This window comes from Neolamprologus multifasciatus, chromosome 5 (assembly GCF_963576455.1).
Source record: "Neolamprologus multifasciatus chromosome 5, fNeoMul1.2, whole genome shotgun sequence".
In the NCBI taxonomy this organism is placed as follows: domain Eukaryota; kingdom Metazoa; phylum Chordata; class Actinopteri; order Cichliformes; family Cichlidae; genus Neolamprologus; species Neolamprologus multifasciatus.
This window is the reverse complement of record NC_140443.1, coordinates 38126960-38140766: the sequence shown is the minus strand read 5'-3', so window position 1 is coordinate 38140766 and position 13807 is coordinate 38126960. Positions and strand designations below refer to the sequence as shown.

General features: G+C 41.8%; 2 protein-coding genes across 2 annotated transcripts in view; one reads left to right on the top strand and one right to left on the bottom strand.

Moving 5' to 3' along the window:
- LOC146519283 (G2/M phase-specific E3 ubiquitin-protein ligase-like) overlaps nucleotides 1–13807 on the bottom strand; it is a 253031-nt gene that overhangs the window by 7820 nt on the left and 231404 nt on the right. The window lies entirely within an intron of this gene.
- Nucleotides 5015–8830, top strand: LOC146519289 (uncharacterized). The gene is made up of 4 exons (XM_085161177.1): nucleotides 5015–5241; nucleotides 6737–6777; nucleotides 6946–7009; nucleotides 7406–8830. The coding sequence occupies exons 1-4, from the start codon at nucleotides 5090–5092 to the stop codon at nucleotides 7515–7517; spliced, it is 369 nt and encodes a 122-aa protein (XP_085017303.1). The 5' UTR covers nucleotides 5015–5089; the 3' UTR covers nucleotides 7518–8830.

The window sequence follows — 13807 nt, the reverse complement described above, 5'->3', positions numbered from 1 at the left end:
TGTCATAATTCATGCATGAAAGGGTTAATAAACCATCTCTCCACGTAAAGTCATATGCATTTTCAACTACTACTATGTTTTCTTTATTTACCTGTGGTTTTCTAATTTCATTTTCTAAAAATAAAATTGGATCCATGGTACTTCTTCTCCTAAACCCACTTTGATACAATGATATGCATCCTTTACTTTCTATGTACACAGCAAATCCAGCATGTCCAAATTAACACGGTCAGATTTGATTTCTGACAGCTACTTGAAGCCTGAAAACAGGCTTCAAGTAGCTGTCAGAAATATAGCACCATTATACCAACATTGCACATCCTAGACTGTGTCTGTATTTGACCAAAAATTTGACTGAAAATTCACATGCAAGCTTTTTTTCAAGGCTGTGGTATTTGCCCGCAAACAATACCTTTCAGCTAGCTAAAACAGAATATTATGCTATCAGCGAGCAACACGGCTAATGCCTTTCACACAGCTTTGTCTCAACTCCAAAGAGCCACAGAAGTAAAAGCTAATAATAATAATTGAAACAATCTTTGAAAAAATGACTTACCAAGCATGGCAAACAACTCAAATATGTAGAGCAAAATGTTCTGAAATGGCTTCGCTTCAGCTTCGATTGGAGCCTATGGTGCTGGGGGCGGAGTCTGTGAATTTACTCTATTGGTGTCATAGCCCCTGTAGGAGTTCAGAGTTAAGAGGTCAAGAGTTAATGTTTCCATTGTAACACCTCCAGATTTGACATAGAAACACTCATTTTTAACACTGGATTTTAACTACTATCATTTTACACCTCAGAGTTACATTAAAAGAATGTGACTCTACTTAGTGTAAAATTAACTCTAAGACTACTAACACCAAAACATTTAACACTTTTGAATTTGCTGTGTAGTACATCAATCTATCATGAATCATTTTATCCGTTATTTTGCATATGTTAGAAGTCAATGCTGTTGGTCTATAATTACCAATAGCATTCACATCCCCCACTCATCCTCCACAATGACAACATTTATCTTGTACATTGTCCCCACATTCCTCATACATACGTTTATCCCCCACACCTAGGACAACTTTCCTGTCCTCTGCATATTGCAGCTTTGTGCCCATATCTCTGACATTTGTAGCATCTAAGAAGGGGAGGGATATATTTTAACTTTTTCTGGAAGAGTAGGATCTTGAAAATCCGAACATCACTGACAAGCTATCAACTCGTTCCCCATTGATTGTTCTTAATAGTTTTTAACTCGATTCTCTTCCAAATCTTGAATAGTCTGTTTTAGTTTTTCAAGTTATTGTTATTACTCGTCTTGTTTTTTATTTTCTCCCACAAACCTCCTTTCTACCACAGTCTTAGGGGATATCCAACAAGCAAGAATCCTAAGAGATGGGAACACGTTGATATACGCTATCTTCTTTTCAGTCCCCTCGATAATGTGATCAGACTTAACTGTATGTTCTCATCCTCCTTCCTAAACTTCAATATTATTTTGAATTCGTCTCTGACAATCCTCTTCCGAACTACCGAAGTCCCTTCTTCTGAACTCATTTCTTTTGTTGCCTTTTTGCATTTTGGTGTCCAACCAAACTTTCATCGTCTCCCCACTTCCTACCTCACCCTCATCCGTCAAGTCCTCTATAGCCACATCATTCTCATCCTCTACCTGAGTCGCAGTTCCAATCCAGTCACAAGCCAGCTTATGCCAATTGGCCAGAAGGTTCCACTGAAAAATCTCTACTCTAAACAGTTGTTGGTTGAGTCAAATTTAACCTGGGGCCAGTGCCCCTGTGGCCCCACCCCTAGAACTGCCACTGGGCTACATGACACAGGAATTTAATCTGGCAGTAATTAAACCACTACTTAAAAAGCCATCAGCTATTTTAGCTAATTATAGGCCAAGCTCCAATATTCTTTTTATCTCAAAAATTGTTGAAAGAGTAGTTAAGTAGTTAAAACAGCTAACTGTTCAGCTGCAGAGGAATGGCTTATTTGAAGCATTTGAGTCAAGTTTCAGAGCTCATCAAAGTACACAAACAGCATTAATGAAGGTTACAAAGGATCTCCTCTCACAGTGGACTCATCTCTGTGCTTGTTCTGCAAGAACTCAGTGCAGCGTTCGATACTGTCGACCATTCGATTTTATTACAGCATTTACAGCATGTTGTAGGTATTAAAGATAGACCTGCAGTGGTTTAAATCTTATCTAGCAGACTCCAATTTGTTCATGTAAATGGAGAGGAGTCTTCACACGGTGAGGATAATTATGGAATTCCACAGGGTTCAGTGCTAGGACCAATTCTGTTTACATTATACATGCTTCCCTTAGGCAGCATCATTAGAAGACATAGCATACATTTACACTGCTATGCTGATGACACCCAGCTCTATCTGTCCATGAAGCCAGATAACACACACCAATGAGTTAAAGTGCAGGAATGTCTTAAAGACATAAAGACCTGGATGGCTTCTAATTTTCTTCCTCTAAAGAAAAAGCCCCAAAAATCACAGAAATATGGTATCTGTGGTATCTGGCTCTTTTCCACAGTGTGTCATTTGCTCTGTTTCCCTCCCCTCAAGCCCAACAGGTTGCAGCAGAACTGGTTGCCTCTCCCTGAGCCTGGTTTCTTTCTGTTAAAAGGGAGTTTTTTCTTCCCACTGTTGCCAAGTGCGTGCTTGTAGGGGATTGTCTGACTGTTTAAGCAGCTGAAATCTTTACCATACTATATAAAGCACCTTGAGGCAGCTGTTGTTGTGAACTGGTACTATATAATAGTGATGTGCAATACCACTGATTTCCTTTCCGATCCGATACCAAGTAATATTCAGGGTGGTATTGAAGATACTGATCTGATACCGATACTTTGTACAAAAGCTTATTTTATTTATTGTATCTCAAATTATAGCATCATAATGATTACAGGACATCAGATTACTTGTTCTTATCACTTAATAATGCAGAGTTCATCATATAGAAATAAAAAAAACTGAAGGTGCGCTAGCAGCACCTGTCCCTCTCCTCCTCTTCAGTTCGTCTCAACATATGCTCGTCATAATCTGTGATATGATTTACTCTGAGGTGTTTGACAAGATTAGTGATGTTGCCACAACCATACATGCCAACCCTCCTGATTTTTCCAGGAGAATCACGAATTTCAGTGCCCCTCCCGAAAATCTCCCGGAGCCACCATTCTCCCGAATTTCTCCCGACTGTCCACCCGGACAACAAAATTGAAAAACCATGGGTTGGGGTGGCTGTAGCTCAGGCGGCAGAGCAGGTCATCTACTGATCGGAAGGTTGGTGGTTCGATTCCTGGCTTCCCCTAGTCTGCATGCCAAATATCCTTGGGCAAGATACTAACCCCAAATTGCCCTCCGATGCATCCATCAGAGTATGAATGTGTGTGAATGTTAGCTATAAAGCACTTAGAAAGATGTGCTTGTGCGAATGGGTCTGAATGGGTGAATGCACAAGTTGTGTAAAGCGCTTTGAGTGCTCAGATGAGTAGAAAAGCGCTATATAAGAACCAGTCCATATTGCAGAATTCATAGCGCGGCCCAGCCAATTCCAGTTTCCAACAATGGCGGCAGCTACTTAGTTTTAATATTACACTTATTTCTCTTTCTGGGTCACAAAAAAACTTTTAACATATTTTCAGGTGAGAATGTAGCTGTGTAAACTTCAAATATCTGAGCCGACCGACACATCGTCTTCAAACCCCGCGGTCTTTCACTACTCGGGTTAAACATGATATGTAAGTCAATTTGATAACTTAAAAATGTTATTGTTTGGCTTTTTCAGTGTTTTATTTGTTCGTGAGTAAATCAGTTTGGCTGAGATTAAAGTTATTAGATTAGATTAAATTAAATTAAACTTTATTAATCCCTCGGGAGGGTTCCTCCGGGGTTTTCACACAGCTGAATAAACGTTAAACAGAAAACTGATTAAACAGAAGTGTGAGACGGCCGAGAGCTTAAGTCAGCGCCCGGTTATATTTTAGATAGCAAGGAGCAGATGGCAGTTTCACTCCACCGAGGGAGCTCGCGGAGCTCCCTAATTCTGAGGTCTCAAGGTTGGCAAGTATGGCCACAACACCTCACTTTTTTGCCACATGTACCAAAAACCATGTCTCAGCTGTTTGTGGAGGTAAAATACGTCCGCACAATTACGCTCAGCCATTGTTGTGAGTGTGCACGCCAAGGGGCTGCGAGACATTTATACAGCCGTATTTCGCACATGACTATGAAAGGCGGAAGAGGAAGTAGTTCCTTTGAATGTAGACAATGTATCAGAGGAATCGCTATTTCAGGATCGATCCGCACATCAGTACTATATAAAATAAAAATTAATTGAATTGAACCGGTCAAGACAATAGGTCACTTTTCCCTTAGTCCGATGATGTTGGAGATTTATTCCTGTATAAAAGGATAGGATGGATTTTTAATTTCACTGTGCCATGTGGTCAGATGAAATTCAATTCTATATAAACAAAACTGAATTACATAGGATGCTTTTTTCCAATTGTATTTTCAAGTAATTTTATTTTAACATTGTTCCCTATTTGAAGGTTAAATATTTAATTGAAATCATCTGTAACACTGAAATGAGCACTCTCTCTGGGTGAATTACATTTCTAGTCTCACGTTCTCATTTTATTTCCTCAGCTTTAACGTCATTGAAAGTTGTCACCGTGGGTGAAAGTGTGAGGACAACTGTCTGTGATTTCCTGCACAGAGATGTGTGAGGCTGCAGTTGGGCAGATTATCAGTGTTATGTCTTCAGGAGTTGATTGCAATGGAAGCCTGTTGTACTTACCAAGGACCATATGCACTGTATTGTGTTTAATTCAATTCAATTCAATTTTATTTATATAGCGCCAAATCACAACAAAAGAGCCTCAAGGCACTTCATTAATTAAAAATATTAAGTAGGCAGAACTCAATTTTTATCAATTTGTTATTAGAACTCAATTTAAGTAACTTACCAGTACTTTTTATGCAAAAATGCTGATCAACTTAATTTATTTGAGGTTTTTTTACTTAGAAAAGCAAAGTAAGCTGGAAGTGTTGCTTCTCAGTGCAGTGAAAATGCCCCGTCACTACCGTCCTCCTCCCTCTCGGATCAGTCTGCATGTTCATGGCGCATTTGTTATGGAATATGTTGAGCAAACCTGGAGAAGCTTCAGCTCAAGATGTTATTGTTGTCATTGCTGTGAATCTTTACCTGATACACTGACTTGGTGAGTAAATGTTTACTCTTATTCAAACTGATTTTGTGGCTTCTCTTAGTTTAGCACCAGGATTATAATCTTGCTAGCTAGTTAGTGTTAGCCTAGCGTTGCTGCTGCCACTGGGCTCATGTTACTTAAAAATTAACACCACAGCCTTAAAAACCTTACATAAAACTATGTCTGTGAAATTTTCTGTTGATTGTTTGAAATAAAAAAAAAAAGTGAGATAAGAGCCCAGACAAAATTCTTCGGGAGGTGCAGCCGTTAGGGGAGGGGTGTGGGGGGTATTTTCAATCCATAGCCATAACTAACTAACTAACTAATTATATATATCATGTTTAACCTGAGTAGCAAAAGACCGCAGGAGGGTTGAAAACAATAAGCCAGGAGTTACCTGTGCTCGCCCACTCTATTGAGCCTTGACATCCCGGTCAGCTATTGCGCTGGTGGATAACAGAGCTCTCCGAAAACGTTGAATCACTTTTGCTAATATGTGATATTTTGTTACATTAAGTAGATATTTGAACTTTACACAGCTACATTCTTGCCTGAAAATATCTTAAAAGTTTATTTGGTGACCCAGAAAGGGTAATCTGGGGAAAAGGAGGATCGCATTTGTCGGCTGCGGTTGTCGGAGCCTGTGCAGCAATGGCGGAGGAGCGCAGTTAAAAAACCTTTAAATATTACATTTTCCGGGTCACAAAATAAACTTTTAAGATATTTTCAGGCGAGAATGTCGCTGTGTAAAGTTCAAGTATCTGCTCGATTTATCAAAACATCACATATTTGCAAAAATGCTCCGACGTTTTCGGAGACGTCTATTTTTTTCATGCTTTGTGGCAACTTTTGAACATCTGTGGCATCTATTAATGTCAAATCTAGCCTTTATTTAACAATATAAGCAAACTGCTTTTATATTTAACCATTTTTCTGTTTAATTACAATTTAAATAATAATATTAACAATAGTATTTGTTTTGTTAAAACATGTGTCTAAAAACAAGTTTTGTGGTGAAAGCTATAATCCAGATTAGTGGCCTGTTAAATGGTTAAAGTCTAGGTTGGCTTTATATTTGAGAATAAAGTATTGTAGGTTGTCCTTCTAAAGAATTAAGTTAAATTACACAGTTGAATCATAAGAAACATTGTGTTACATATAAACTCTGCCATATGTTAGATCTGGTCGTTTTGCTTCAGAAACTTCAGAAACTTTATATATTGGAAGTTAACTTTTTAACAAGCATGTAATGATTATATTTAAATTAGGTGGTCTTTTTTTAAACACATATCTCTTTAGGCCTAAACTGACAGTGCCAATAACACACATTCAGACACAGTAGATGGTGTTTTTACTACTATATGTGTTAATCTAATTTGGTTGTATGGGGTCTACACTGACCCTCTGTGTTGTAAGTTACAATGATTGCACAGCCATTAAGGATCAAATCAGTTTCTGAAAAATGTTCTGTTTTTTCTCCCTCTGCTTGCTTCTTACTGTCTTTGAGGCTCGGGACCAGCACTCCTGCTGTTGGACAGAAAGACATCAGTAAGTATTTTGGTTTTCCAATATTTTAGCAACTGTCAGTGACATTTATATTAATCAGGCTGAACTTTAATCATACTTTAGATCAGCCTGTTTTACTTATTGTTTGATTTGTGCTTTGGTTTGGGGAAGTTGTTTCTTCACTGATCTTTTCCTGTCTTCTGTTATTAGACTTGAGATATGATTGCACGATGCTGTTGCTGGTGACTCCAGTTAATTCTACAAGACATGCTGTGTAAGTAAACAAACAACAACAGTTTGTCTGCATTTCTTGAAAGATCACATCCCCCAAACTTAGTTTAGAGGGTCTACACTGTAAATAATGAAGTCTGCAAGTTTTCTAACAGCAAAATTTGTTTTGTTCCCAAATCATTTTGCACATCATTAGAATGAAAGTTATTGGCCATGTTTGCATAGCCCTTTTTAAAATGATGCTTTCATGACATTATTGTGTGTTGGGTGGTGGTCACGGCTATCCAGACTGACAGTGGGACGTTGAATGTCACCTCTCCGGTGGGGAGGGGGCCTGAGATTGTCTAAATTTGAGTTTGTTTTATACCAAATGCAGAAAAAAATGTTTTAAGAAAGCAATTAAGTTTGTGTTTCAAAAAATCTGATTGTTTGCTTGCAGGACACCAGGAGAGATGAGTCCTCCGTCACAGATGGTGTGGTCAGTGAAGATGGTCGCCTGCAGGTTCAAGCTCATTGCATCTCCAACCCACATCCACTGCCACTGTACTTAAGGGAAGTTAAAGACTTTCTTCTGCACCTACATTTGGATCACCTCGATCCATGACAGTCATTCAGGCAGTAATGCCTGGACTGGAAACAAGCATCCTTAAAATAATACAGCATTTCAGCTCATGTGTTGGAATGAAAAACAAATGTGTTTAAATCAGAGACTGCACTTGTGACAGAACAACAGATGTTTTATTTTGATTATGTAAGTAATGTAAGTACAAAACAAACTTGAGGTAGGCCTAAACTTATTTTCAGAATAATTACATCTGAGACTTTGTTTCATTGTGAGATTATAACAGTGATGGTAATATAATTGTTTGTTGTTCAGCAGAACAGTGCCAACAGTGTTGGCTGTTATACTTTGTTGTGTTTGAAAATAAAAGTTGGGCTGATTTTAACATCATTACAAAAAGTGTTGTTAATTATTTTTAATCATATTCAGGTTACCACAAATAGTTTTTTCATTTAGTTGAACTTGAAATGTTTGTCAGTAGGTAAACAATTAGTATTGTACAGTCAGAAATATCAAGTTATTGTTAATACTGCAGACTTGCAATGAATAAGTTGTCCTAACAGTCATCTTAAGTTAGCTTTACTCAGTTTTTTTGAGGCAACAAGTTTACATTACATTACAGGTTTTTTGAGTTCTGGAAACTAACAAGGCTGTACAGTGTTCTCAAAATGGGTAAGTTGCCCTAGCTTAATCATCTTAAGTAAAACGTTACTCAATTTTTTTGAGGCAACAAGTTTACATATTTTTTTTAGTTCTGTGAACTAATTAGATTTTACAGTGTGGAGAGATTTAATGTTTTGAGGTAATTGAGGCAGTAATGTCCCTCCGTCCCTCTGATGTACTGCTGTGCATTCTGAATGTCTCAAAATATAAGCTACATACAGACCCTGTGATGGTCAACTGAGTATTGAAGGCAAAAAAAGGACTATCATTAGCAGATCGTTTTGGACATGAATGAAGAAAAATACAGATTTTTCTTTTTTCTTTCTTTTTTTTTTAAAAGGCAAAAACAAAATTGTAAAAATGAACTCAGACTGAGGCACTTACTATTTTTTTATGGCCTTAATTTATAGAAGTGTTTCATCTATTGTCCAAGATGATTTTTTATAAGTTAATGGTGGAAAAACAATAAGGGTACATTGATATTATCTCAAACTGCTGAATGAACATTTACACATCCATCCCCTCAACACCACAGTTACATATTCCCAACCTTAAAAAGATTATTTTAGATGTCCAAATGAGCAGGATCTTGGTTAGGATTCCCGGGGTCCAAACACAGAAAAGCCAAAAGTGGTTTGGACAATTGATGAGAAATGAAAACAAATCATTCAAACTTTAGTGTTTCATCTGAATTTCTTTAGCCCTGACCAGAAAGTGAAAACAGAAAGCATCCAGACTAAAGCTCTGTCATTGCAAGGTGTTGTTTCTGAGTGGGCTGGGATTGCTCAGGGCTGAGATCAAAACAATGCTTGTTTCAGTACATGTCATTTGTGATCTGTAAAAATAAAATAGAGCACAGCATAACTGAATATTTCTTTTTCACCCACCTTTTTCACTCACCATCTGTTTATACGTTAACCATTAGTTATAAATCTCGGGCTCTCTTCCACAGTACGCCTTCATCTTGTCTTCCTCCCCTGACAACTGGCCACTAGCTGAGCCTGGTTCTGCCAGAGGTTTCATCCTCTTAAAAGGGAGTTTTTCCTTCCCACTGTTGCCAAAGAGCTCAAATGGGGTCATATGATTTTGGCGGTTTTCTCTGTTTTGATTGTGTTATTTTAGGGTTTTTACCCTACAAAATAAAACACCTTGAGGGAATTTGAGGTCTATCTTAATGAAATGTTGTAAGTTCTACAATCTAATATTACTAATCAGTAATTTTTTTAATTTGTACAATTTAGTCAAGTAATAAACAGACCATGCTGAAGTTTTATCATTCACCTGCTAATATTAGCAATACTGACTGATGGTACTATAAATATGTGTTCATGTGTGGATTTGCACATGCACCTTTAAGACAGCTGCTATTCTAGCTTTGAATCAGAGGGTTTGAGACGTTGGTGAAACGGCTCCGGATTATTTTGTTTGCAAAGCAAAGGAATGTCTTTCTGATTTGTATTAATACATGACAGCTCTATTGTTGCTTAGTGCATTATTCATTACTGTTTTTTTTGTTTTGTCAAAAAAACAAAAAAAACACCGGGCATTTGCCCGGTGGGCTGATGGCCAGTCCAGCTATGTTAACCTGCAACCAAATCTGCAGCTTCACACAGCAATGTTACGACTTGGATTATATCTTATAAATCATAACTCTTATGCTAGCTCCCCCCATTAGCCTACTGTCTGAAATATTTGACGGTTGCACTAATTCTTTAAGTGTTATTTTTTCCATCCATACATCTTCATCCGCTTTATCCGAGGCCGGGTCGAGGGGGCAGCAGCCTAAGCAAAGAGGCCCAGACCTCCCTCTCCCCAGCCACCTCCTCCAGCTTATCCGGGGGAACACCAAGGCGTTCCCAGGCCAGCCGAGAGATATAATCTCTCCAGCGTGTCCTGGGTCTGCCCCGGGGCCTCCTCCCAGTGGGACATGCCCGGAACACCTCACCCAGGAGGCGCCCAGGAGGCATCCTTGTCAGATGCCCGAACCACCTCAGCTGGCTCCTTTCGATGTGGAGCAGCAGCGGCTCTACTCTGAGCCCCTCCCGGATGGCCGAACTTCTCACCCTATCTCTAAGGGAGAGGCCAGCCACCCTTCGGAGGAAGCTCATTTCCGCCGCTTGTATCCGCGATCTCGTTCTTTCGGTCACTACCCACAGCTCGTGGCCATAGGTGAGGGTAGGGACGTAGATCGACCGGTAAATTGAGAGCTTTGCTTTTACACTCAGCTCCCTCTTCACCACGACGGACCGGTGCAGCGTCTGCATTACTGCAGCTGCAGCCCCAATCCGTCTGTCAATCTCCGGCTCCCTTCTCCCATCACTCGCAAACAACACCCCGAGATACTTGAACTCCTCCACTTGGGGCAGGAACTCATCCCCGACCCGGAGTGGGCACTCCACCCTTTTCCGGCTGAGAACCATGGCCTCAGATTTGGAGGTGCTGATCCTCATTCCCGCTGCTTCACACTCGGCTGCGAACCGCTCCAGTGCGAGCTGGAGGCCCTCACCCGATGAAGCCAACAGAACCACATCATCCGCAAAAATCAGAGACGAGATTCTGAGGCCACCAAAGCGAAAGCCCTCCGCCACTTGGCTGCGCCTAGGAATCCTGTCCATAAAAATTATGAACAGAACCGGTGACAAAGGGCAGCCCTGGCAGAGCCCATCACCCACCGGGAACGAGTCCGACTTATTGCCGGCAATGCGAACCAAGCTCTTGCAACGGTTGTATAGGGATCGAATGGCCCGTAGCAATGGGCCAGACACCCCATACTCCCGCAACACCTCCCACAGGACACCCAGAGGGACACGGTCGAATGCCTTCTCCAAGTCCACAAAACACATGTAGACTGGTTGGGCAAACTCCCATGCACCCTCAAGTATCCTCGAGAGGATGAAGAGCTGGTCCAGTGTTCAACAACCAGGACGAAAACCGCATTGTTCCTCCTGTATCCGAGGTTCGACTAGCGGACGAACTCTCCTTTCCAGCACCCTGGCATAGACTTTCCCAGGGAGGCTGAGGAGTGTGATTCCCCTGTAGTTGGAACACACCCTCCGGTCTCCCTTCTTAAAGATGGGGACCACCACCCCGGTCTGCCAGTCCAGGGGTACTGCCCCTGATCTCCACGCAACATTGTAGAAGCGTGTCAACCAGGACAGCCCTACAACGTCCAGAGCCTTCAGGAACTCGGGGCAGACCTCATCAACACCAGGGGCTCTGCCACCAAGGAGTTGTTTAACTGCCTCAGTGACCTCGCCCCCGGAAATTGGCGGGTCATTCCCCTCATCCCCAGGCTCTGCTTCCTCCTCGGAAGACGTGTCAGTGGGATTAAGGAGGTCCTCGAAGTATTCCTTCCACCGCCTGACAATTTTCTCAGTCGACGTCAGCAGCACTCCGCCAGCACTATACACAGTGCAGGTGGAGCACCGCTTTCCCCTCCTGAGACGCTTGACTGTTTGCCAGAATCTCTTCGAGGCAGTCTGAAAGTCTTTTTCCATGGCCTCTCCGAACTCCTCCCACACCCGAGTTTTTGCTTCAGACACTGCCCGAGCCGCATTCCGCTTGGCCTGTCGATACCTGTCGGCTGCCTCCGGAGTCCCACAGGCTAACCAAGCCCGATAGGACTCCTTCAGCCTGGTGGCTCCCTTCACCTCTGGTGTCCACCATTTGGTTCGGGGATTACCACCACGGCAGGCACCAACCACCTTGCGGCCGCAGCTCAATGCAGCAGCTTCGGCAATGGAGACGCTGAACATGGTCCATTCGGACTCAATGTCCCCAGTCTCCCTCGGAATGCTGTTGAAGCTCTGCCTAAGGTGTGCGTTGAAGATCTCGCGGACTGGGGCCTCTGCTAGACGTTCCCAGCACACCCTCACTACACGTTTAGGTGCACCAGGTCTGTCCAGCGTCCTCCCCCGCCACCTGATCCAACTCACCACCAGGTGGTGATCAGTTGACAGCTTAGCCCCTCTCTTTACCCGAGTGTCCAGAACATATGGTCGCAGGTCTGGTGATACGATTACAAAATCGATCATCGACCTACGGCCTAGAGCGTCCTGGTGCCACGTGCACTTATGGACACTCTTATGTTCGAACAAGGTGTTCGTTATGGCCAAACTGTGATTAGCACAGAAGTCCAATAACAAAGCACCGCTCGGGTTCAGATCAGGAAGGCCGTTCCTCCCAATCACGCCCCTCCAGGTCTCGCTGTCGTTACCCACGTGAGCATTGAAGTCTCCCAGCAGGACAACAGAGTCTCCAGGTGGAGCACCTTCCAGCACCCCCCCAGGGACTCTAAGAAGGCTGGGTACTCCGAACTGCCACTTGGCGCATAAGCGCAGATGACAGTCAGGACCCGTTCCCCGACCCTAAGGCGCAGGGAACAAACCCTCTTGTCCACCGGGAAAAACCCCAACGTACCGGCAGCAAGCCGAGGGGATATTAGAATACCCACCCCAGCCTGCCGCCTCTCACCAGGGGCAACTCCAGACTGAGACAGAGTCCAGCCCCTCTCCAGGAGACTGGTTCCAGAGCCCCAGCCATGCGTAGAGGTGAAAACATTTTAAACAGTTTAAAACTTACTCAAACTTTACTCCTATATCTGGTGTACCTTCAGTCTTGAGGTGTTCAACAGGAGAGTTAGTTTCATCTCTCTGGTGCATTCTGCTCCACACTCATTTGGACCACCCTGAAAAACAGATTGTGTCATTAAACAGTATCTACAGAAATGTTGTGTACGACTAAAGCAGAAGCCACCAGTGCAATGTGAGCCCAAATTATCTACAGCATGCAAAACATGGTTCCTTTAACTACAGTTTTATCTATTTATTTCTATAACCTAGAGGATTAACAACTTCAAAGGCATCTTGGTATAACAGTAGTTTGAAACATAATGGATTTTGGTTAAAAAAAAAAAAGTACTACTTTTGCATATCTTACCATCACTAATGTCACACAGTACATCTGATGAAGACTCAGCTGATTGCTCACCTGTTACACATCTCTGCCACAAATCAGAGTCTAACAAATATTTCAAAGTCTCTCTTAGAGGTACATAGTATGCAGACTGATCTGTTCTATTCTCACTTTGTCCTAAAAACATTTTCTTGGGCTCGACATAGTTCAACATGTGTATGAATGACTGTGATCTGGAGTATGTTGTCCTCACTGGCCCTTTATGACATGCAGAAAACAGCCTGGATCCCTTGACCACCTCACAAAGCTCATCAGATAATGCTGTTTCAGTTTTTAGGAGTGTGAGCTTATTCAGAGTATATGACTGACCCGACTCGTGCATTTTTTAAAATTTCCTCTACAATCGTCAGGATGGCTGAAGCAGGTCGCAATGAAATACATAACCCTAAATAAATCAAAAAGGAACATTGTCTTTAGCTGCTCCTGGTAAATTAAACTGGCGTTTGTTTCACAGTAAAGCTAGCTAAAATCTTCAACATTAGCATGAACTTTCCAGAAAACTAAACAGGACTGAAGGCAAAGCCTGTGACAGAGGAACGCTTTCAATCAACAAGAAAGCTGACCAAGCAAACTATGGTTACAGCTGATATACATTTCATGTGGGGCTGTTCAATATAAGGATATATATATATATATATATAT

What these genes read in the sequence shown, in the direction of transcription:
- LOC146519289 (XM_085161177.1), top strand. Translation starts at nt 5,090, where the DNA reads ATGCCCCGTCACTACCGTCCTCCTCCCTCTCGGATCAGTCTGCATGTT. An exon ending in TTACCTGATACACTGACTTG is followed by an intron (nt 5,242 to 6,736) that starts GTGAGTAAATGT and finishes ACTGTCTTTGAG; the next exon opens with GCTCGGGACCAGCACTCCTG. An exon ending in AATTCTACAAGACATGCTGT is followed by an intron (nt 7,010 to 7,405) that starts GTAAGTAAACAA and finishes GTTTGCTTGCAG; the next exon opens with GACACCAGGAGAGATGAGTC.